Source organism: Pangasianodon hypophthalmus, chromosome 28 (assembly GCF_027358585.1).
Source record: "Pangasianodon hypophthalmus isolate fPanHyp1 chromosome 28, fPanHyp1.pri, whole genome shotgun sequence".
Taxonomy (NCBI): domain Eukaryota; kingdom Metazoa; phylum Chordata; class Actinopteri; order Siluriformes; family Pangasiidae; genus Pangasianodon; species Pangasianodon hypophthalmus.
The window spans coordinates 10586092-10612408 of NC_069737.1; the positions used below are offsets into that span (position 1 = coordinate 10586092).

At 39.3% G+C, this 26317-nt stretch overlaps 1 protein-coding gene and 1 long non-coding RNA gene across 19 annotated transcripts in view; both read left to right on the forward strand.

Annotated features, from left to right (window-relative positions):
* Positions 1-26317, forward strand: part of fam135a (family with sequence similarity 135 member A) — a 102990-nt gene that overhangs the window by 49219 nt on the left and 27454 nt on the right. For 8 of the 18 annotated variants that reach the window (XM_026942995.3, XM_053230893.1, XM_026942996.3 and 5 more), the window contains 4 exons: positions 6883-6962; positions 21981-22120; positions 22236-22306; positions 22602-22775. In XM_026942995.3, coding sequence (XP_026798796.1) covers positions 6883-6962; positions 21981-22120; positions 22236-22306; positions 22602-22775 — 465 coding nt within the window. Of the gene's footprint in view, positions 1-819; positions 1298-6882; positions 6963-21960; positions 22121-22235; positions 22307-22601; positions 22776-26317 lie in introns of all 18 variants that reach the window. The other 10 variants (XM_053230890.1, XM_053230892.1, XM_053230896.1 and 7 more) reach the window with 4 other exon arrangements.
* On the forward strand, positions 6969-21922 carry LOC128317649 (uncharacterized). The gene is made up of 2 exons (XR_008301184.1): positions 6969-12619; positions 17226-21922. It is a non-coding gene; the product is annotated as an uncharacterized LOC128317649 (long non-coding RNA).

Consider the following 26317-nt stretch of genomic DNA (forward strand, 5'->3'; position numbering starts at 1 on the left):
GGTCCACCATTGCATATTTGCCAATTCATGGGCTGCTGAAAATTGTAAAAATAAAAAAAATTTTTTTGTTTTTTGTGCTTTGCTCCTCTATATCTGCACACTAAACCCATCAAATCTTTCAAATTTTCATATCTATTACTTATGTTATAGCTCTTTTTCAGCAACTAGGGGAGTGTCTGAACTCAGACTTTCTGATTTATGATGTGTTAAAAATTTTCAAGTCATGCCTATATTTTAAATGCACATGGCCCATGTATGACAGGGTCTACCATAAAAAGAATTGAAAGAGCATGTTTAAATTGGCAAATGCACGAAATGTGAAGTTGGTGTCTTGAAACAAACTAATTGATATTCAGTTGTATATGTAATGAATATGTGTAGCTTTTTCGCCATTTATCGTTATATATCCAATTTGTGACAGTCTTCAGTACAATTGAGCATTTCTCCAATGGAGCATAGTGCCAAAGATGTAGCCATGTTACATGTAAATCTGCTGTATGCGGCAATGACAAAAACATGGTCTGCTTTTATAAAACAGTAGCAGCTGCTGACATCAGCCTCAAAATAGGGCTGACAAGTATAGACATGTACAGCAGAGTCGCAGAGCTCTGCTGACATCAGCCACCATATTTGGCTGACAAGCAGAAGGACACAGCTATGTGCTTCTAAATGGTAGTAATTAAAAACTTTATAAATTTGTGGATTCAGGTTTTTTTTTTTAGATTAGTGAAAGAATCTGTGTATATACACACCGATCAGCCATAACATTATGACCACCTGCCTAATATTGTGTTGGTCCCCCTTTTGCTGCCAAAACAGCCCTGACCCGTCGAGGCATGGACTCCACTAGATCCCTGAAGGTGTGCTGTGGTATCTGGCACAAAGACGTTAACAGCAGCTCCTTTAAGTCCTGTAAGTTGCGAGGTGGGGCCTCCATGGATCGGACTTGATGGCCAGCACACCCCACAGATGTTCGATTGGATCTGGGGAATTTGGAGGCCAAGTCAACACCTTGAACTCTTTGTCATGTTCCTCGAACCATTCCTGAACAATTTTTACAGTGTGGCAGGGCTTCAGCATTATCCTGCCGAAAGAGGTCACTTCCATTAGGGAATACCATTGCCATGAAGGGGTGTACCTGGTTTAGGTATGTTTAGGTAGGTGGTATGTGTCAAAATAGCATCCACATGAATGCCAGGACCCAAAGTTTCCCAGCAGAACATTGCCCAGAGCATCACACTGCCTCCACCAGCTTGCGTTCTTCCCATAGTGCATGCTGGTGCCATCTCTTCCCCAGGTAAGCACACGCACCCTGCCTTTCACATGATGTAAAAGAAAATGTGATTTATCGGGCCAGGACACCTTCTTCCATTGCTCCGTGGTCCAGTTCTGATGCTCACTTATCCATTGTAGGCACTTTTGGCAGTGGACAGAGGTCAGCATGGGCACAAGCTAGCTGCGATGCACTGCGTGTTCTAACACCTTTCTATCATAGCCAGCTTCAACTTTTCAGCAATTTGTGCTACAATAGCTCTTCTGTGGAATCAGAGCAGATGGACTAGCCTTCACTCCCCATGGGCATCAGTGAGCCTTGGGCGCCCATGACCCTGTCGCTAGTTCACCGGTTGTCCTTCCTTGGACCACTTTTGGTTGGTACTAACCACTGCATACCGGGAACACCCCACAAGGCCTGCCATTTCAAAGATGCTCTGACCCTGTGATCTAGCCATCACAATTTGGCCGTTGTCAAAGTCTCTCTAATCCTTATGCTCGCCCATTTTTCCTGTTTCCAACACATCAACTTCGAGAACCAACTGGTCACTTGCTGCCTAATATATCTCAACAGGTGCTATTGTAACAAGATAATCAATATTATTCACTTCACCTGTCAGTGGTCATAATGTTATGGCTGATCGGTGTACATTCCCTTCTGAAAGCAATGGAAAGGCAAGGCCAATTATTTTGTTTTTGCTATATAATGAATACATTTGGGTTTGAGATCAAAAAATGAATAGGAGACACATTGGATTTTCTGCCATTTGGATTTTTTCCAAAAAAAATTTTTCACTTCTTTTCCTACAACTTGTAATTTGACAGCTAAGTCACCAAACAGGAAGTGAGGGCATATCTCAGGAGCACTTTTATGTATTGATATCAAACTTTTCACATATAGTCCCCCTCTGAAATTATTGGAACGGCAAGGCCTATTCTTTTGTTTTTTTCTATACCCTGAAGACATTTTCTCCCGTTGACACCTTTCTAGTCTTTGTTTTTTTATCCTTTTTAACAACAAATACAGTCTTCACTGGCGAAACCCAGGGCTCAAACCAAGAGTAAACATTCAGAGCTATTAATTGTTTAAACAGTTAATCTAACAGAGCACACCCAGGCAACAAGAAACAGCTGAGAGTCACATGTTCCAGTATTTTTGATCACTTGAAAAATAGGTGGGTTCAAACAAAAGGTGCCATGTTCTAAGTTGTTTAACACATCTAGACTATTCTAATCTATATTCATCTTTCACCCAAAACAGAAGAATAGGTCTTGCTGTTCCAATATTTTCTGAGGGGAATATGTGAGAAGTTTGAGGTCAATATGTAAAACCGTTCCCGAGATATGCCCTCACAAGTTTGGCAAAATAGCTGTCAAATTTCAATTTGTAGGAGAAGAAGGAAAAAAATTCAAAATGATTCAGTGGACAGTACAGTATGTCTCCATTTGCCCTATTGGTGGCACTAGAGGGCTTGAGCATTGTACACCAAAACTGCTGTGAAGGTAGCTGAGATTGTCCTGTGTAACTGTGCCAAATTTCATAGAAAAGCATATGAAGCATTCTGTGGGCTGTCCATGTGGAAGTAGAAGAAGAAGAAAACATATAATTCCAAAAGGGTACCTGCTTTAGTGCTTGGCCCCCTAAATATAGCTGCACTGAGGGCCCAAGCACTTCATGGCACCACTGTGATCTCTGTGACTTTAACCGTAGCATTGTTGGTGCCAGATGGGCTGAATTGAGGATTTCAGAAACTGCTGATCTCCTGGGATTTTCACACACAACTAGAGTTTACACAGAATGGTGTGTAAAAACAAAACAACTTTGAGTGAGCGACAGTTCTGTGGGTGAAAATGCCTTGTTGTTAAGAGAGTTCAGAGGAAAATGGCCAGATTGATTTAAGCTGCCAGGAAGGATATAGTAACTCGTATAATCACTATTTACAAATGTGGTGAGCAGAAAAGTATTTCAGCATGCACAAAATATTGAACCTTGAGATGGATGAGCTACAACAGCAGAAGACCACATTGAGTTCCACTCCAATCAGCCAAGGACAAGAATCTGAGGCTATCATGGGCACAGGCTCACCCAAGCTGGACAGCTGAAGATTAGGGGAAAAAACATCACTTTTTTCCAGTCTTTAACTATCCAGGATAGGTGAGTCTATACCCATGATAGCCCAATGATAAATTGCAGATTTTTGTTCTTGGCTGACAGGAGTGGAACCTGGTGTCTTCTGCTGTTGTAGCCCATCCACCTCAAGGTTTGATATGATGAGCATTTTGAGATGCTTTTCGGCTCACCACGAATGTAAAGAGTGCTTATTTGATTTACTATAAACTTCCTGGCAGCTCAGATCAGTCTGGTCATTTTCCTCTGATCTCTCTCATCAATAGGGTGTTTCAGCCTGCAGACCCTCCATACACAGAATGTTTTTTGTTTTTCACACCATTCTGTGAAAACTCTATAAACTGCTGTGTGTGAAATTCTGAGGAGATCAGCAGCTTTTGAAATACTCAAACCAGTCCATCTGGTATCAACAACTATGCCACGGGTAATGTCACAGAGATCACACTTCTTCCCCATTCTGATGTTTGATGTGAACATTAACTGAAGCTCTTGACATGTATCTTTACACTTTCACTGTCAATGAGGTGCATCTGTCAAACACTATGGTGGGACTTTTTTTCTATCAGGTGTTCCAACTATCATGATGTAGCTGTTCATTGTGAGGAATTTTAACGTTTCAATTGGGTGTATTTCTCCTAGGCTATATGCAGGCCTATCAAAAGTAGTAATAGGCAAATAGGCTTGTTTGTTGTTTAAAAAAAGGGTAAAATATATAATGTCATGAAAAGACCAGAAAAATAAATAAATAGGAACACCTGTACATCTGCTCATTCATGCTATGTGGCAGCAATAAAATCATGGGTAATGCATAAAATCAAGGGGGGAAAAAAGACAGACTCATAACCTGGTTTTAACCCTCTAACCCTGGTTTTCTCAATAAACAGAATTGGGGGGAAAATGTAGTCTTAGTGAATTTGATAGTGGCATGCTTGTTTTTGTTATTTGGGTTGGTTTTTCCGGACACTTAAAACTGCAAAAAAAACACCAAACAATGTATTTCCAATCTTCAGCTATCCAGATTTGGTGAAACTGTACCCTCTGTAGCCTCAGATTCCTGTTCAACTATCGACAGGCATGGAACCTAATCAGGTCCTCTGTTGTTTTAGCCCATCCGCCTCAACATGTGACGTGTGTTCTGATGCTTTTCTGCTCACCACAGTTGTACAGAGTGGTTTTTTGAGTTACTGTAGCCTTCCTGACAGCTCAAACCAGTCTAGCCATTCTTCTCATCAACAAGGCATTTCTGCCCATAGAGGTGCCACTCACTGGTTGTTTTTCGTTTTTCACACCATTCTATGTAAACTTTATAGACTGCCGTGCATGAAAATCGCAGGTAATCAGCAGTTTCTGAAATAATCAAGCTGGTCTGTCTGGCACCAACAACCATGCTGTAGTCAAAATCACTGAGATCACATTTTTCCCCTTTTGAGGTGCTTCCTCTCACCTCCTTGTCAGGTAAGGATTCCACCAGTGGTTCAGTTTTAGCCCATTCTTCCACTGACTCATTGCACAATTCAGGTGTTTCAATTGCTGCTGTTTCAGATGAGTCCCACAAAATTTCTATGACATTGAGGTCCAGTGATTTTGCAGGGCAATCAAAGTGTCTCAGTGTCTTATCATGCTTGTTGAACAAGTCACAAGCAGATTTTGTCCTATGTATACTACAGTTGTCATCATGGAATGTGTTCTATTCTGTTTGGACAAGAAGCACAGAAGGCATCATTAGAGTCTGGCCAAAAACTGGCAAGCCAATTTTATATTTGTTTAGGTGCACAAGCTCTTGATGTTGTACAATAAGTTGATGCAGTGTAAACAAATATAAGACTTTGGCACAATCACCAAAATTTCTGTTTGCAGGTCAGACCCCAAAGGGTTAACAGAGCCATGATACATAGCCGATGTTCTCATTGAGGGAAGACAGTTGAACTTTCTTCTTGATATAAGCTTGAAAGTAACACCTATATTTTTACAAATGGACTAATAGATGTTAAAGTTCTTGGAACAGCCTGCCTTAAAGAACCACAACCGTTTTTTTTATTATTATTTTAAATAGCATCTTTGCTTTACAGAATTTTATTTATTTATTTATTTATTTTAAAACACATGTGCTTAGGATTTTTGTTATGTAGTAGTGTAAGTATCTGAGTGTTACATTTTTTGAAACAAAATGTTAAAATTAATTGAGTTTACATAAAATTGTGCTTTAGCAGCAATATAAGTTTTATGCTTAACTGAATTTTATACTTTTTGAAGGTGGTCATTCACTAGCACAACAAGCACAATAAATATGATTTACCTCCTGTGACATATGCCATCCGAAGCCAAAGCATAGGTAAATCTGGCAAAATTAAAAATAAATAAATAAATAAAAATTCTCCTCAATTTGGTCTTGCCAGTTCCTACCCACAAGCTAACTAACGTTCCCCCATCACATGACAGGGAGAATGAGGGAACACATGCTTTCTCAGAGGCACATTAAGCCAGGCTCTGCATCTTTTCAAACTGCCGCTCATACAGCAACATAGAGAAGCATAACACACTCAGTGGAAAGCTCTATCTGTCTCCATCTACATACATGAGCTCACAGATGCCAATGATTGGCTAGTGTTCCTGTAATTGACAAGGGAGAGTATGCCATCCTTTCGGCTTCCAGCCACAGATCACTGTGGTATTGTCTGGATTCTAACTTATGATGTCCTGACTGGCGAATGCTTTTCTCTTGCGCCGCTTGGGAGCCATAAAAGTTTTAACAGTTAACTGTTGCAATAAAGCATTCTTCTTAAAGATGTGGTGGCAAGGCATTTTCTTGTTTTGTATGCAGATTGTCAGAGTGTTCTGTTCCTGGAGTATTCTCTGGAAAAGTGACTAATTCACAACCCCTAAACAAGTAGAGGCAGTAGAATTGGCACACCCCATCACTCAACACTATAAACCTGAGCCACATTGGTGTTCCAACTGCAGTACCTGGAATTCTGTGAAATTCTGTGAAACCTGTGTACACTATGTCATAAGGCTTCCACCCAATTGAGACAGGCAGTCTCAAATTATGTCACACCCAAGAATAGAATGCTTATTTCCTACTATTTCCAATGTTGCTATGGTATCAATAATTGAGAACACTGTTACTTTATTGTTGTTGCTGTCTGAATTTTACACATAATATCGTCTGAATATTTGCATATACTCTCTCAGTGTACATTTGGTATAAAGCTTTACCTAGTATCTATCTTGTATCTATTATTATTCATATTCATTTTTTTTTATCACAAAGAAGTCCTAGTGAACTCTTGAAGGCAAATTGTTTCTTGCTAATGTTGGTCATTGGTTATTTCATGGCCAACCAGTGATTTGAGTGTTTGTTTCAAAACAATGATTGAACACCAGTGAATTTATTTATTTATTTGTTTGTTTGTTTATCATCTTTGTAATCTATCTTTGACTTCATTTGTTGAGTGTGTTAGTAAACAGTTGTTGATTGACAGGTTTTATCAGGTCCGTGGCAATATGAAAGTACCTCCTCGGATCCCTCACAGAATAGAGACCAGTCTCCTCCATCCCACAAGTAAGTCCTCCTCAATAGATTTATATTTCTGTGCCTTTCAATTCTTTGTCATTCTGACTCTGAATCACATAGATACATACATACAAGAGCACCAGTTTTCATAACTGCTAACTTGGGATATATTCGCATAAGTATATTGCATTAGAAGGCCAATTTATACTTCTGTGTTAAGATGTATTTGCGTCATGATCCAGAGAAAGGGGATCATGGTTAAACATGGCACACAGAGACGTGCTAGAGCACAGTTCTCAGTACTTGAACATATCAGTATGTTTACATGGCACACAACTGATGTATAATGCAATATAAAGAATTCAAACAAGCCATATGAAGTTTACAAATTCCAGAAAAATAAGTCAAGATTACAAAATTACAGATTCTTTGCATTAGTGTAACAAAAATACAATGCACAAAATACTACTCACAAATGATGCCCGAAGCACATGAGGATCAACAGAGATGAAAATACTCAATTACAAGTACGTCATTTCTTCTAATATGCACACATTGACGTCTAACCCTTATCATGTGGCTCCTAACAAATCAAAATCAAGGAACAGTTTCTCATACATTCAAACACCGCCGTCTAGTGGGCGTATAATGTAACAGTTATTGCATATAATAGAACAGTCACGACAATAGAAACAGTAAAAATCTCAGTTTAAAAATATTCACTCTAATTAGTTTCTCATTGGTGTCTTTAATAAAAATTTCTCCTCTGTGATAAAATTCTCGCACTGAACAGCTGGTATAAATGAACCTGCGTGGGTTTTCCCCCTGCATTTCATTTTTGCTTCACAGATGGCAGTATGATCACATATATATAGGATTTATTTATAGAAAGCTACAATCATGATATTGTATTAATATAAATATATAACATGCTAGGCTTTATACAGGCTGCAGTTCATTATAATGGGCAGTTTAATGCTGAAGGATGGCACACTTTGCTTTCTTTCAACAGACTCCCAGTAAACAAACAGTGTAGGTAATGTAAACCATAATGACTCAATAAAAATAAAAACTAAAGCATTGTTATTTGTGCCCACAGAAGTATAAATCAGTCTTCATACTGTGATTGCAAAAACATTAACTATAAAATTAGACTAACCCTATTTGGTGAAGGTGATTTCTTGAAGTTGGCCATCCAATGACATGGTATACCTCTTGCACTTCAAATTACTCAGATACTTCAGAGTGTGTGAGGATCAGTTCTAGCATTAAATCAGGCAACAGGACTTCACAAACAGCTCAACACTGAGAAATACAGTTTATTAGGTATTCTTTTAAAATACAGCATTGTCTGAGAAATTGTTTAAAAGGGTGTATGTTGTAATCATTGTGCAAGCAGTGACTCTGGCAGGTCTAGCTCTGGCAGTATAAATAAAATGGGGGGCCAGAATGTAATAAAGTCATGAGGAAACCTGGGGCATCAGCTTCCTGCCACTCCACTATTAGAAAACCTGGGTGATCGAGAGAGGTGGAAGATAAGATCAACATACAACAGTTTACAAAAACTCTCTGTGCTCCTGAACCCCAAAATCTGTCAGGCTACTTAACAAATTGCCTGACTAAACAAATAGGTTTTCAACCTAGACTTACAGATTGAGATGGTGAGTCCTGAACACAAATTGACAAGCTAATCCATAGTGGTGAAACTTTGTACGAAAAATCTGTTGAGTTTTCATTATTATAGGTCTTGATAATTGAAGCAGCTGTGGAATAGATCAAAAATGGGGGCAGACAATTCAATTCTTTTATAGGGCTTTAGTAGTTTTCTATAATAAAGGCTAAATTTTACTGGAAGCCAATGTAGTAGATAAAACAGAGGTAATAAGATAAAACTTTCTTGGTCAAGTATGGACTCTGGCTGCTGCATTCTGTACTAAGTGGAGCTTGGTTATGCAGGACATCACAGTTATCCAACCTAGAGGTAATAAAAGAATGAACTTAATTTTTCTGCATCATGTGACTGCACAATATTTCTTCTGAGATGAGAAAAGGCTGTCCTAGTAATGTTATAAGCATGAGAGACTGGGGACAATAATCATACAAAGGTCTGTTACTTCAGCACATGATGTAACTGAAAGGCCATCAAGCGTTGATATTTAATTAGAAAGCTTACTTCTAGCTGCCTGTGGGCCTGAGGAAATTATTATTTAGAGTCTCTAATGCCCTTTACAAATTCCTCTGTCTTCCAGTTTGCCTGCAGGGTACAGCTACTGTGTTTACATATAAGTATTTATACATAGTATTCCATCTGAAAGTAGTCATTTGTTTATGCTACACACTGAAGACCTTTGGGTTTGAGATCAAAAAATGAATATGAGACAATAGATCAGAATTTCAGCATTCATTTCCTGATATGTACATCTAGATGTGTTAAACAGCTTAGAACATGGCATCTTTGGAGGCAGACAACCCAATTTTTGGTGAGCAAAAGTTTTGGAACAGATAGTCTTGAAGCAAGTAACCAGGGCTTGAATTTTGGCGCGGGATAGCGGGGATTGCGCATAATTTAAACCATTCCTGCAAGTTTAACTTTTATAATGCGAGAAATTCCCGCACAAATGTATTTGCTTCATCTCAGATCAAATTATGAAATACATCAACAGACGCAAAAAAAAGAAATCACCGGTTCAAACAGTCTGTCTTTATTTTAGAGTTTAATTCACAAACAGCGCTGCACCGGCCATCTCTGACTGTCGCTGAGCGCTGTAGCGCATCGGCGTGCTCTCCGTGGCCTGCGTCGCACTCATCTTATTCACACAAGGCTGTGTGACGCGCTCTAATATTCTGAGTCATAATGAGCTGCTTGTGAAGATAGTATCAGCTTCCAATTTATATTATTTTAATCCCGAAATTCAAACATTAAATACTGTTTTGCTCTTTACAGTGTGTGATCGGACAGAACGCGCCTGCTGACTCAACACAGCAGCAACGAAGCGCGAGTAAATCATCATCTCCCTGTCTTAAAATGTGCATTTTATCCAAAGTTAATATGAATGAACATAAGACAGTATGTAAAAATAGTCTCCTGAAACTGGAGTATATGAAATTCCCTGATTCTGAAAGGCATTAATATATAGTTTTAATACAGTTCTTAATGTCAGTTTGGAGGAGAGCTTGACAAATTCTGTTATTAAGCTGTTTTGAAAACCACCATACGTTAAACATATAAACGTTAAACATGTAGACATAAATAAATGAAGATTATTAATTTAGCCCGATGTGTCAAAATTTATTCTCTCCCCAAAATTTTTAAATCCCCCCCATGTGACCCATGTAAAGGGGGAATTCCCCCCCCAGTTTAAAAAACGAAATTCAGGCCCTGAAGTAACACTCATAATTTAGAAGCATATCCCTTGCTTGCAGTAACTGCATCAAACCGGTGACCCACTGGTATCATCACATTGTTGCTTTCTGCTTTTTTCCAGGCAGCTACTGCAGCTTCTTTCAGTTGTTGTTTGTTTTGGGGATTTCTCCCTTTAATTTCCTCTTCAGTAGGTGAAATGCATGCTTAACTGGGTGAACTTGGCCAGTCTAAAACCTTCCACTTCTTTCCCCTGATGAAGTCCTTTGTTGTGTTGGCAGTGTGATTTGGGTCATTGTCTTAAAGCATGATGAAGTTCCTCCCAATTGGATGCATTTCTCTGTAAATGGGCAGGCAGAATGTTTCTGTAGACTTCTGTTTTCATTCTGCTGCAACCATCATGAGCTTCATCATCAAAAAAGAGCTCGTTCCAGAAGCAGCCATGACACCACCTCTACCGTGCTTGACTGATGAACTTGTATGTTTTGGGTTGTTAGCAGATCCTTTCTTTCTCCACGTTTTGGTCTTTCCATCACTTTGGTAGAGGTTAATCTTGGTATCATCAGTTCACAAAACTCTCCAGAATTTTTGTGGCTCATGTCTGTATTTGTTTGTAAATTCCAATCTGGCCTTTCGATTCTTATTGCTGATGAGTGATGATAAAGGTTAGCATCTATATTTCTGCTCTTAAAGTCTTCTCCGAACAGTTGATTGTGATACTGTTATGAGCACAGGAACGAGGGGACCCAGAAGCAGAACATAGACACAGGAATTCAGTGTAAGCAGTTTATTGATGGCTTAAAGAGGTGAGGGTGTGTGGGAGAGGAGCGTGGTAATTTCAAACTCGGGTCGCCAGCATGAAAGCTGAGTGCAGAGTCGGTGAACCATGAGGAAGATGAGGTGGGGCTGGGCGTAGAAGGAAGTGAGCAGACAGAGAGCTGAGGGTGGGTGAGCAATCAACCTGGAGCACGAGGATAGAACACAGAGTGACCACAGGATAACAACAGGAAAAACACTAGTCAATAACATGAAAAAAACACAAGGAAAGGTGGAATTGTACCGCACTGGTACCCAGAATGATCTGGCGGTGAGTGGCTGAAGAACCAGAGTTTATATATGCTGCAGATTGGGTGAGTTGATGAGGAGCAGGTGTGATCAAAGCTGTATCAGGCTAGGCGCGAAGTGGAGTGTTATGCCCAGACACACACACACACACACACATATACAAACAGAAACGAGAGGGAGAGAAAATACTGGAAACACAAGGAAGGGGAAAAACAGGGAAACACGGGGAAATACACGAGAGCTCCAGCCCAGACAATTATAGATACCTCCACCTCTGCCCTGTGAAGGTTGTTGAGGTCAGTGACTCATATTTTTGTTTTTTTTCTTCAAAGCTTTCTCAATGTTTGTCATTAACTGCTGTTGTTTTTCATGGCAGACAGTTTAATGTTTGGTTGTTAGTACAGAAGTGGTTTGTTTCTCTTTCAGTACATTCCAAATTGTTGTACTGGCTAAGCCCAATGCTTGTGCAGTGGCTCTGATCTGATTTTTCCTCTTTTCTTAGCTTCAAAATGGCTTGCTATTCTCACGTAGACAGCTCTCTGATCTTCATGTTGGTTTATCCTTTTTTTAAAGTCTTATGTTTTTTATTTTCCAAAAGTTACACACCATCTTTGTAACAGTCAATATAAAAATACATCCTAAACCCCTCATCACCTTCTTTCAGGTCCTTACATACTTTCATAAGCCGCAACATTTCCCAATTCAGTAATCCATTCGTCTAATGCAGGACTTCCCAGATTCCTCCCATTCCTGAGAATATCTGTTGTCTGATCATTACCACAGTTGCCGCTCACTCTCTGTGGGCCAAAGAAAGTCCAGACCCTAACCCTAACCCCTAACCCCGAGGGAGCATAGCAGTGGGGTGGTGTGGGAGAACTTAGGAAGGTTGAAAGCCAGGCATGCAGCTGCATTCTGGATCAGTTGCAGAGGTCGAGTTGCAGTAGTCCAGTCTCGAAATGACAAGGGACTGAATGAGCACCTGTGAATGGCCTGTGTGGAAAGAATGGACAAATCGTTCTGATGTTATGAAGGAGAAATTGACATGAGTGTGTCAGATTAACAATATGAGAGGAAAAGGACAGTTGATTGTCCATGGTTGAGTGTCATACACATAGCAGTGCTCTGAAAACCCATGTGATGATCTGACCACACCAAGCGATCAAGTTTAGACGGAGAACAGAAGAGGACCAAATACTGAGCCTTGTGGGACACCAGTGGGGAGGCTGCAGAGAGCAGATGTGGATCCCCTCCATGTCACCTGATATGACCGACCTTCCAGGTAGGAAGCAAACCGTTGCCATGCTGCACCACGTTTTCCTAGATTCAGGAGGGTGGACAAGAGAGTCTTGTCATTCACTGTATCAAACGCTGCTAAAAGGTCAAGGAGGATGAGGATTGATGAGAGTTTGGCTGATCTAGCAGCATGTAGCTTCTCAGTGACGGCCAAAAGGGACGTCTCTGTGGAATGTGCCAGTTTGGTTAGGATCTTGGAGATTGTTCTGTGAGAGTTACAATACAGTTGATTGTAGGCAGTTCGTGTTGTAGCAATTAATGAAGATCAAAGATCACTCCAGTGAACAGGGGTGTTGATGCCATTAGACTTTATTCTTTCAAGTATCAATGCCCTGTTGGGTAGCTTTTCTGCAGAGAAAAGCTACCCAACAGGGCATTCTTATATACATTTACATGAAAAAACTTCCCCATCCTGTTTTCACAAGACCCAACATTCCCATATATGCTTATGTTATTGTTTAAGGAAGCCTTACTCATTTAAATTTACAGCTTGTTCCTGCTCTCCCCACTTAGTAGGATACCAATGCCTATGTGAGGTCATATAGATCACTTTCAGGCCTCCGTGTCACTTTGTGCACTATACCGGTTCCATACATCTGTAACATTGACTATTAAATATTATCAAATATGAGTACACATTTTGTGGTTAATATTTTATGGTTTTTCTATATTCGTTTGAGGATTTTAGAAAGAAAAGAGAGAAGTGATACTGGTCGGTAGTTGCTAATGTCAGAGGGATCCAGAGTGGGTTTTCTTCAGGATGGGAATAAACCTTGCTCTCTTGAATGCAGTTGGTACATGACCAGATGTTATGGAACCATTGATGATAGTGGTGATGAAGGGGAGGAAGTCTTGAGAGATGGACTGGAGCATTGTGGAAGGGATTGAATTCAATGGGCAGGTGGTACAATTGCAGGAGAAGATGAGTTGCAGGATCTCTTCTGTTGCTAATTTAGAAAAATGTGCCAGCAAAGGAGAATGGGAATCCTCAGTCTGTAGTGTAGGAGTTGGGGCAGAAGTGAAGGTGTGGCAGATTTTTTGAGTCTTCTCATAATAAAAGGTGGCAAATCTTCAGCAGTCAGGGAGGATGGAGCAGGAGGAGCCGGTTGGTTGAGTAGTGAAGAAAAGATGATGTGGAGCTTGCGAGGATCTTGTTCAGAAGTTTTCAACTTTTCCTTGTAGAAGGCAGTCTTAGCAGAAGTCACTTCAGATGAGAATTTGGACAGGAGAGCATGGTAATAGGCAAGATTTGTGTCAAGTTGTGATTTCTTCCACTTTCTCTCTGCTGTTCTTAAATCTCTCCGATTGCCGGGTAACACATCCGATAGCCAAGGAACAGGGCAGGAAATCTTCCGGGGTTTAGAAGATAGAGGGCAGAGGAAGTCCTTGAATGACGAAAGTGAGGAGAGGAAAATGTCTATGGCTAGCTCCAATGGTAGGGAGGAAAAGGAGTCAGGATCTGGGAGGGATGATAAGGTGCAGGAAGCTATGGAGGAAGGGGAGATAGAGTGGAGGTTTCGACAAGGGGGAGAGAAGTATTGATAGTTGGTTTTAGACAAGGATAGGGAGGGTAATGGTGAAAGATAAGAAGTGATGATCTGAGACATGGAGTGGGGTATCATTGATGTCTGTAGCTGGAGAGGGGCGGCTGAAGACAAGGTCCTGGGCGTTTCCTCCCTTGTGTGTGGGAGGGCAGCCGTTGAACGTCAAGGAGAAGGAATGCAGAAGAGGGAGAAGGCAAGAGGACTGGAGTTTGTCAGAGGGGAGGTTGATCACAATGATGAACAGCCTAAATAATTGTTTCAGTGCATGGCATAATTGAACATATCCCCAGTTGTGAGATTTATTGTGGCCATATTTTTGTGGTGGGTCTTCAAAAGATTTCATTATGCCACCATTATGTAAATCTCCTAGATTAACAGTGCCCCTTTTCTAACCACTCTTTCCATATAAATGGGGTGTTATTTATACGCAGTTTGGGATTATGCCAAATACTTGCTGTCTCATTTAAATAAGTCAATATTTATCCTTTTTGTAATTTTCCTCCACAATTCCTTAAGATGAGATACGATTGGATGGGACTTTGTAGCCTTTGCAGGTTTTGTCGAAAAAACAGTGTATTGAGGGCACCAGTGCAGTGGCAGATTGTTCCATTGCATGCCAAGGTGGTGCTCTCTCTGGAGGTAGCATCCACTATGCGATGCGTCTCAGACTGTATGCATAATAGTAAAGCAATAAATTTGGGATTCTAATTTTCCTTTTTCTACAGGTTGTTGGAGTTTACCTAGGTGAATGTGAAGACGTTTTCCATTCCAGAGAACTTCTTTGCAAATACCTTCAATTTTTTTAACGTAGTTAAGTGGAATTTGCAGGGGGTGTAATAGGTAATTTAATCTTGGTATTCTGTTCATTTTGAGGACATAAACTTTCCCCCATAATGAATGACCTAAGCAGGACCAAAGAATCACATCAACTGTCATTCTTTGTAATGGGGTTCTGAATTTACTTTATCACAACTTCCAGCTGTGGGGGGGGAATATAATACCCAGATAATATAAGCCCTGCCCAGGCCAACAGAAATTGCCTGCCTGAAACATTGTGGTTGGACAAAATTTAGTTGGGGGAAGAGCCTCTGACTTGCCTTATACCCTGAGAATTCAGCAAACACATTAATTGTGTTTACCAATGTAAAGGGATCTGATACAAATAGGAGAATATTTTCCACCTACAACATTATTTTATGAGAATCACCTTTGCATAGAACTCCACGAAAGTCTTCATATTGACAAATCATATTCACTAATGGCTCTAATGCTAAGCAAAATAATAATGGACTAAGTGGAGAGCCTTGGTGTGTCCCTCTTCCTAAAGTAAAATGGGAAGATATATACCCATTTGTCTGAACTGCCATTTCCGGCTGGTTATATAACAACTGCACCCATTTAATAAACCCAAAAACTTCCATCATCCTGAACATGTATCCCCAGTCAACCCTGTCAAAAGCTTTCTCCACATCCTGCAAGATAGCTGCAACTGGGCAATACAAATCTGCTACCACCCACCTGATGTTGATAAACCTCCTGATATTATCTGCCAAGTTCCATTTCTGAATAAATCCCACTTGATCTTCATGTATCAAAGAGTTATAACTCTATTTACTTATTTGCAAGGATCTTTGACAGTATCTTGGCATCTAAAGAAAAGAGAAATTGTACAATAGTTCTTACATTCATATGGGTCCTTGTCCTTCTTAAGAATGAGTGTGATTAATGCCTTGGCTACTGTAGGAGGTAGCTCTTCTCTCTCAAATGCTTCCATGTACATGCTGTGTAGCAGCAGAGTCACTTCAGCAACATAACATTTTTGCTGTAAAACCATCATGTATGGGGCCTCGTCTTTTGGCAAATCTTTAACAACCCGTGAAATCACGTGACAGGTTATCGTTGATACAGGGTCCTCCCTTTGGTCATTTAATTTAGGTAGTTTTAAATTTTCCAAAAATATTTTCATATTCTCTTCCTTACTGTTGAGGTATATAGTCATTTGTAAAACTCTCCGACTGTATTATTAATATCAATATTGTCCACTTTAGCCAGAAGCTCTTCTCCCTGTGTTCTAATTGCTGGGATAAGAGAGGACATTCCTCTCTGTTGTGAACCACTGGCCAGCAACTTCCCCATTTTGTCCACACATTCAAAGTATTTTTGTCACATTCTAAAGAGAGAGAACTTGACTTTTTGTGATAAGCTACAGTTATGTTTGTACTTCAATTTAGTTAAATCCCTAAAATCCTTATCATTATATTTCTTAATTAGTCTGGTGTCCAGCCCTTTAATATTGTTTTTCATTTTCGTCTGTCTTGCAAGACTCTTTTTCTTTTTGTGTGAAGCACATTGAATTACAAGTCCTTTTATTACTACCTTAAAAGCCTCCCATGTGATTGTAGCACAAGGTGCCAAGGCCACATTTATTTGTATATAGATTCCGTAATGCCTCTTTAAATTCTGTGTCATTTAGCAAATTGGAATTAAACCTCCACCTTGTCCTGTCAGTGATTGGATGCTTCCAATTGCACATAATCACAGACTGTAAGAGGGCCTTCGATATTAGAAAGAAATCTGTACGTGTAAATGTTTTATGTGGATTTGCAGCTTTTGGGATTTGACATGACACCAAACTGCTTCGATTTAAATTTGAGTCCATAGCTAAGTCCCCACCAGTCACAAGATCATAATTTCCCATTTGTTGAATTTTGCCCTCTATATCACCCCCAAAAACTAGGCTCATCTCTATTTGGAGCAAAAATATTGACCAGTATAATAGGTTAAATCAGCATCTCTACATGTATGGCAGCCATTTCATTCCAGTGTCTGTTGAATTCCAACACAAGCACACCTCATTCTACTTAATGAGGTACTGATTAGATGATCTCCTGAACCAAATTTTATTTAACGATGATAGTATTAAAAAAAATGTGGTCATCACTATCCTCTTGCAGTAGGACCAGCTGGATGGCAAAATTAATTGGAATCAAAAAATAACTATTGAACATGCCAAAAGAGTTGAAAAGTTCATCTCTTCTTCTTCATCAGTGAGAAGCAAAGAAGAGGAAGGCTGAGGTTTGCAAAAGACCATACGGATTGGACCGTAGAGGACTGGAGTAAGGTCATCATCTCTGATGAGTCCAGTTTTCAGCTTTGCCCAACACCTTGTTGTCTAATGGTTAGACAGAGACCTGGAGAGGCCTACAAGCCACAGTGTCTCATACCCAATGTGAAATTTGGTGGAGGATCAGTGATGATCTGGGGGTGTTTCATCAAAGCTGGAATAGGGCAGATTTGTCTTTGTGAAGAACACATGAATCAAGCCACATATAAGGTTATCCTGGAAGAAAGCTTACTTCCTTCTACTCTGACAATGTGCCCCAACTCTGAGGATTGGTTTTTCCAGCAAGTCAGTGCTCCATGCCACACAGCCAGGTCAATCAAGGTATGGATGAACCCCATTGAAAACCTCTGGAATGTCTCTCAGAGGATGATGGATAGTCACAAGCTGTGATTGAAAAGTTATCCCACCAAATATTGATTTCTGAACTCTTTCAAAGTTAAAACATTAGTATTATGTTGTTTAAAGTTGAATACAAACTTGTTTTCTTTGCATTATTTGAGATCTGAAAACACTGCATCTTTTTTGTTATTTTGAACAGTTGTCATTTTCTGCAAATACATTTTCTAAATGACTATTTTTATTTGGAATTTGGGAGAAATCTCAGTAGTTTATGGAATAAAACAAAACTGGAAATCCAGAGAAACTCAGAATTTTGCAGTGGTCTCTTACTTACAACTTGGGAAAAATTATCCTTTCCTCAGTGTCCTTAGTGAAATTTCTGGTAGGGTCAAAAAAAATATCCATACAGCACTCCGGGCCTAGCACTGCACAGGTACCCCCTGTACATAATCTAAAGAAAACTGATTTTACAAAATCATCATCCATTGTGATTTGATCAAGATTAACCATGACACCCTAAAAATCTGCTCCGAATGGTATGACTACAGGTAAAACACTCAACACACAGGTTTGGGTTGTTTGATGATGCAACTGCTAAGGGGATATACTAAGGGGATGTCTCTTATTGTTAAAGTTAATAAGGATTTGATAACCCACAGGACACTTTACCCCATTAACATTAACATCAAATGTAAATGTAGTAAAATGATATGAGTGATGGTAACAGGTTTTCCTGTTACTCAGGGCTTAAGAAAAGATTAGGGTCTCATGGCAGGAAGTAGATAAATTAATAAATATCAGCCATTGAGCTTAGCAGGTAATTCACTATAAGCAGTGCTTCCACACAGTCAATAAGTACCAGAAGGGGCCGGAACCTGACAAAATTCCTTAATTGATAGCCAGTTTATCCAAGGACCAGTTTTGGAGATGCAATCAGCTATTGAGTGGGCTGTAAACATTGTTTGGGTTTGATAGAAATGAGAAACACTTTTCAAATGGTATTTGTTAAGTTCTATGGTAAAGCTACATTATGCCTCTACCTCTACATAAAGAGGTCATTACAGAAGGAAGACTGCAAGCAGCTTTACCTGCAGCATCAGCCATAGCATTACCTCGAGCTTCATCAGTGTCAGGGGGGCAATGGGCCTTAATCTTAACCAGACATGTTGGACAATGTGTGAATCTGTATAAATCATAGCACAACTGGTGGCTAGGATGTAGGCATTAATCAAAGCCACAAGTTCAGCAGCTTGGGCTGAGAGATGATCAGGGAGACATCTCTGAGCTATCACTGTGTGTGATGAGCAAACAGCCCATCCAGCACACCTGCATCTGTTCAGTACTGAATCGTCTGTAAATAAAATCATGTCTGGATTTTCCAGTGGAATCTCAGAAATGCTCGAAAGCGGTGAGTGTGAAAGCATCACACAGTCATGATCACTCAATATTTATATTTTATTGAAAATAAAATCAGTGCCTAGAATAGGACGGATGGCAAGTGACGTAAGACCAAAACAAAAACAAACAGGTTCAGTTCTGTAAGTGTTAGAATGATCCCTAGTCATACCAGAAATGACAGTGCTAGTTCTGGTTAGACAAAATCTCTAGCCATCTCTATTGGAATTATTGATACTTGTGCACCAGTGTCAATCAAAAAACTGCATTCATGATCATTCACAGTGAGTATCACATACAGTCTGTTATCTTGCTCATGCATAATTGGCTGCAAATAGGCTTTCACAGCAGACATATTTAAAAAGAATGTGCAGCAAGAGGATGGGGAGGTTGAAGTAAAGCATCTGAGTGTTGGGAGGCTGAATTATTTGCCCTGCCACCTCTACTGAGATAGTCCCGCCCAGTGGGTCAGGCTGGGAAGCTCTGGAAGTTGGAGCACACTTCCCACTCAGCTTTCTCGTGTCAGCCTTCTTATGGCACACACACTCCCAGTGCCCCTGCTTGTGACAATACCAGCACTCATCCTGCTGAACTGAGTGTTTACCACATTAGCCTTTGTTTGTAACAAATCAGACACATGCATTTTCACACTCTCTCTCATATTTGGAAATAACAGCCAAAGGGTTCAAGTTGTATAATTGAATTTTATTATGAATGGGGCCCAGTGAACCTGCTCAATCTCCGATAGCTCTTCTCCATATCTTCCAATGTGTACTGGAGGATATCCATCTCGGGTTTAATAGCTTAGCGGGTTGGTCTCCTAGGACAGTTTCAGTTCCTTATCGGTGTCCTCCAGGTGTCCACTTTTCTCTAGTTCTGTCATTCGTGTGACAAGCGCCAGTAATTTCTCTTCCACTGATACTGTTGTGAAGCGAATGTCCTCTAGGCTGATCAGTTCCTTGGAAATCTTCCTTAGCGGTGCATAGATTTTCGCCATGTCCAGAGTAACATGTTGTGGCTTGGGCCTGCTAACCTTGCCAAGGGGTTAGCAAGCCACTTTTTTTTTTTTTTGCTTGCTTTGATATCTTCCATCAACTTTTTTCACAAAATTTTCATCAAAATTTTCACACGTCGTGAAGCTTCGGCTGATTGTTACAGGTGAATAAAGAGGGATCAATGTAATCAATGCTTGTCAGAGCTCTATGCTTAGGCAGCCATCTTACTAACCACTTGAAAAATGGGTGAGTTCAAACAAAAGATGCCGTGTTATAAGTTGTCTAGATGTAAATATCAATAAATGAAAGCTGAAATTTTGATCTGCCGTCTCATATTCATCTTTTGATCTCAAACCCAAATGTCTTCAGTGTACAGCAAAAGCAAAAGCCATTCCAATACTTGCCATTACAATACTTTCAGAGGGGACAGTATATCAACTGCCATGTAGGTTGATTTTATGTTCTGGTAGCTAGCTTATAATTATTTGTCTGTGTTGACGAGTGATAATGGACTAGAGGGTCAGGTGTGTTCTTTATTGTGTTTAAGGTGCAATGAAATAGTGGCAGTTTTCGTTTCTGTGGGTAGTCTTGTATTCTGTTTTATTGCAGATATCAGTCAATTAATAGTTGCAGTTTTTGTTTGTTCTTTATTTTATTTAATGAGGTTAGCTAGAAACCTCCAGATTTAGTTTACTTTATTAAAAGTTTTATGACTGAGTCTTTGTAGTAGATACTGAGTTGTTTTTTTTTTTTTTTTTTTTTTTTTGTTTTTTTTTTTAACTTAAAAGTTAAAATTTCATTGAAATTTGAGTTTTCTTAATTTGTTTTCAGTTCTTTTCTGTAGAGATTTCTGCTCATGTTCTTTTGTTATAGCTACCAAATTGCGGCTCTTTGAGGATTAGTCCATTAAAGTACCATCTGAGGATGTTTTTGTAGGTGATTTCCAGGCCAGGGAGACAGGAGCGCAGTTGCTGATAGTAATGAAGTGATGATGTAAAGAACTTTTATACAGGGCTCTACTCAGAATGAAAATCATAGAAGTCACATGTGGAACCATCATTTCAATTTCCTATGATTCCAAATTTACAACTCTATGTAGGTTTAAGATCATACCCTAAAGGGCTGCAAGAAGTGCCATTCTACCACCAAAGGCACTATAATTAAGGAATAATTATGTTCTGTGATGGGATCTCTAGGGTGAACACTGATACTCGGACACAAGATGGTACTTAAACCCTGGTAGGTGATTTGTTTAGCAATGAGGGTGAAGTGACGTGAGCTTGTAGTGAGGAGGGTGGTGGGAGTGAGAGCATACCAAAAGAAATAGCAATTCCCATTGGCTGGGGCTAAATGAGAGACAGATATTATTATTATTATTATTATCTGTTTATTTATTTATCCTAGGTAGTTTATTATTATTATTATTATTATTATTATTATTATTATTATTGTTGTTGTTATTGTTTATTAAATTAACTACTAACTTGATCTTGGCCCCTGTTGGACAAATCTGGAAATGTTTTAAGACAATTTATTTAAGTGAAAACCAATCAAAACTGTAAAATAAACTTGACAAAGTAATTACTTTTTGACATACATTTTTTATGGCCAGGTGTTACCCAAAACTATGATTAATCACATGTTCATACTGTTTCAACTATTTCAGTGAACAACTTTTTATTTGTTCTTGAGTAGGTGTTACATGCACTAATAATGTAACAGTTCTGATGTTATAGAAGCTAAAAATACAAAACAAAAAAATCAGAAGAATAAAACTAAAAATTCTAAATGAACAATAAAAAAAGACTTTGCAAGAATTCCATAGCTGTTCATTAAAGAGCAAGTTATTAAATGTTATTAAAAGTTATTAAATGTAACTTTAAAAAAAAAAATCCTATCCACAGATATCTGTATCTCATAGCTTGTTCAGTGTTATGCTCCATTTTATAGATTCAGATATGGTCATTCCTGCATCGGTGCAAGGTGATGTCATCTACAGCAAAACCTTTCAGATTCTTTACAAGAATGAAGAAATAGTAGTCAACGATGTTCTCATATTTAAGGTGATGATGCTACTAGATGAGAAGAAGGTGAGATTCATCTTCATTTATATCAAAGTTTTACTTAAGGGATACAGTGAATGTGTAAATTTATTTGTGAAGATCATAAGAAAATCAATCATTAGTCTATGTTTCTCCTCTTCAGGTGGAAGAATCCCTAAATGATATGGATTTTCAGCTCTCTCTGGACCTCTACTTTGCAGATGGTGACTACATGTATGTAGTGAAATTTTATTCCTTTATCATGAACTTGATTAAAGCATACTCTTACAGAACAAATTGTGTAGTTGGTGAAAGGAAAATTTGTTAGTTGACATCTATATAAAATATTTCACTATTCTTGAATACTATTATCATTATTGATTAATTCAATTAAATTTTATTTGTATAGTGCTTTAACAATGGACAATAGTCACAAAGCAGCTTTACAGAAATCTGAATATAAAATTTTAATTTAAATTTATCCCTAGATAATGTAATTTATTGTTATGTCATGTTTGTGTTTCCTTAGGCCAGAGGATTCTAGGTCACTGCAGAGTATCAGCAGTCGGACTTTGCGATTGCATTTTAGTCTCCACAGAGGCATTCACCAGCACATCAATGTCATGTTTGACTACTTTCACCTATCAATCATCTCTGTCACCATCCACGCCTCTCTGGTGGCACTGCATCAACCTCTCATTAGGTCAGAAAAGGGTCTGGGGCCCTGTTTTCCTAAATAATTCCGTTTAGACTGCTTTCTAAAATCTGGCTGTGCAACAGTGATTGATGATGATGATGCACATTCTGATTCTACAGAAACTTTCACTTGTGTAACACACTGTAGTTTTTACTACATACATACTACAAGGTCACAAGCATAGAAGAAATCACATTCAAAGATGCATCACAAAAGTCAATTTCATGTGTATTGAGATCAAGTTTTGATGAAAGATGTTTTTTTGAAAAACTATTCCATTTGTTTCAAGTTTTGTAATCTAACATGAAAAATTCCCCCATTTTTAAGTCTCTTATTAAGTCTAATTTATAACAATATACTTTATTTTATATAGCACCTTCAAATTATTTACAGTCTTCTAATTTATCATACGTGATTTGTTTAGCCTCTATGAAATAAGCTGTGATTATAGCAAACTAAGAATCATTTGTACTCTATTTCTGCAAGCATTTAGTCAAAGACCTTTAGGTCTGTCACAGCAACCCACTGTAATTCCTCACCTGGCTGCCAGAGGTCCCATTCACCAGAATACAAGGTTACCTAGGAAACTGCTTAAGTTTCTCATGAAACTGTCTTTGCCGACTATTTATTGACTACTAGAGAAATCACCCATTACAAATGCTTACTGCTCATCTGACAAGTTTAAGCAATGTTCCTGATTGTGTATATTGACCCTACACTGTTCTACCGACTCTGTCTTTTGGATTACTCCTCTGTTAATGTTTGCCCAACATGGAAGTACACAAATTGCTGTCCACAGTGTCTGAACAAGGGACACTGTTAGAGGCTCACTCCCAACAACTGCAAAGAATGTCCACTGTCATTGAGGAATTGATCCAGGTATGCCACAACACTACCTCTCAAACAGGCACTGCCTCAGCCCATGTAGAACAAGTTCAGGTCTCTGATCTCATGGGAACGCCAACCAAACTGCATATTGTGCTGCCTGAGAAATTAACAGGAAAGTGCATGGGATTTTTAATGCAGTGTGCAGTGCATTTTATAGCATATCCCACAAAATGCAGAGAAAATTTTATTTGTTCTGACTGTCCTAGCTGGAAAGGCTCTTAACCAGGGAATCTTTGTCTCATCATTTATCAAATCAACATATATACAGTCAGGTTCAGAAATATTTGGACAATGACAGAGTTTTTGTCATTTTGCTTTTATACACCACCACAATGGATTTGAAATAAAACAATCAAGGTGTGATCGAAGTGTAGACTTTCAGCTTTATTTTAAGAGGTTCCACAAAACCAGTCGTGGCCTAATGGTTAGAGTCTCGGACTTGTAACCCGAAGGTGAACCTGAAGGTTGTGGGTTCGAGTCTCAGGGCCGGCAGGGATTGTAGGTGGGGGGAGTGAATGACCAGCGCTCTCTCACACCCTCAATAGCACGGCTGAGGTGAGACCCTTGAGCAAGGCACCGAACCCCCAACTGCTCCCCGGGCGCCGCAGCAAAAAAGGCTGCCCACTGCTCCGTGTGTGTGTTCACTACTGTGTGTGTGCACTTGGATGGGTTAAATGCAGAGCGCAAATTCCGAGTATGGGTCACCATACTTGGCTACACGTCACTTCACTTCAGAAATATGGCATTTACCATTTAGGAATTACAGCCATTTTAAGCTAAGAACTTCTCAGCTTTCAGGGGCTCAAAGGTATTTGGACAATTGATTGACAAGAAGTTAAACCACGTGTGGTCCATTCCCTCGTTACTTCAATTCAAATAAAGCAGATGAAAGGTCTGGAGTTGATATCAGGTATTGAGTTGGCATTTGGCAGCTGTTTGACTGGAGCTACCAATATGAAGTCCAAGGAGATCTCAATGCAAGTGAAGGAGTCCATCATTAGGCTGGAAAAACAACATAAATCTATAAGAGATAGCAAAAACCTTAGGTGTGGCCAAATCAACAGTTGGGTATTCATTCTTAAAAAGAAAGAAAGCACTGGTGAGCTCAACAACATTGAAAGGCCTGGAAGACAACGGAAGACAACTAAAGTGGATGATCACAGAATCCTTTCATCAACAGAAGTCAAGAATACTCTGGAGAAGATAGGCATATCATTGTCAAAATCTACAATCAAGAGACACGTTCATTAATGTATGGTGAAAAAAGTATGGTGAAAGAAAGGAACAGCTCATGATCCAAAGTATACCACATCATGTGTCAAACATGGTGGAGGAAGTGTTATGGCATGGACATGTATGGCTGCCAATGGAATGGGCTCACTGGTGTTTATTGATGATGTGACTGCTGACAGAAGTAGCAAGATGTATTCTGAGGTGTATAGGGCTATACTCTCTGCTCACATTCAGCCAAATGCTACAAAACCGATAGGACGCCACTTCACAGTGCGGGTGGATAATGACCCTAAACATACTGCTAAAGCAACTCAAGACTTTTTTGAAGGCAAAGAAATTGAATATTCTTCAATGGCCAAGTCAGTCACCTGATCTCAACCAAGTATTAAAATTATGGTTATATTTACAATTATGTCACTTTGTCCAAATACCTTTGAGCCCCTGAAAATGGAGGTACTTTGTTGAAAATGGCTGTAATTCCTAAATGGTAAATGGCATATTTTTGTGGAACCTCTTAAAATAAAGCTGAAATTCTACGCTACGTCTTGATTCTTTTATTTCAAATCCATTGTGGTGGTGTATAAAGGCAAAATCACAAAAACTCTGTCATTGTCCTGTATTACAGAATTTTTCTTTTTTAGAGAAGTCTTTGATCACCCATCATACCAGAGGACAACTGTTGTCACTATAGCAGGGACAGGCTATGCATTCACATTCTGCTTTCTAGTAGCTAAGGTGGGTGAAATGAACCTGCATTGAGTACAGCTTTTTGACATGGCCTCAGCAGGCAAAGTTTGTAAGGATGATGCAGAATGGTTACCAAGTCAACCCACGAATGAGTGTTTCTTCCCTTATCTCTACATTAAGAGGGGTATGGTGACAGTCTTTGTATCCTGGGGTTCAAGAGAAGTCTGTCATACAGCCTTAATTGACTCTGGCTTTACAGGAGACTTCAAGGGTTCATGGAACAACTGAAAATCCCTTTAATACCATGAACATTCCTGATTGCATTCAAGCCCTGGACAGACTCCTGTTAAAACTGGGGAAAATTTTGGAATGCACAATCTCTGACTATGCTTAGTTGTCTTATTCACATTGAACCAACTTCTTCTTAGGTACCCAAAGCCCTAGTTGCCTTATCCCTATTGTATTTGGGTACTCATTGCCTACGCAGCACAATGCCACCAGCTTATGAAGGAGGGGTGAATTAACACCACAGTCATGGCATTTGCTTAGCATTGATCTGTCTCACCACTCATGTAGAGTCTGGACATGGATAAGGAAATCCAGATCTCAGGAGAATTTTGCAATCTAACAAATATTTTCAACAAAACCAAGGCCTCCAAATGACCTGCTTACCATTCATGAGACTGTGCAATAGATTTGTTACAAGGTAAAGCAACACCACAGTAAAGTGTACTCTTTAT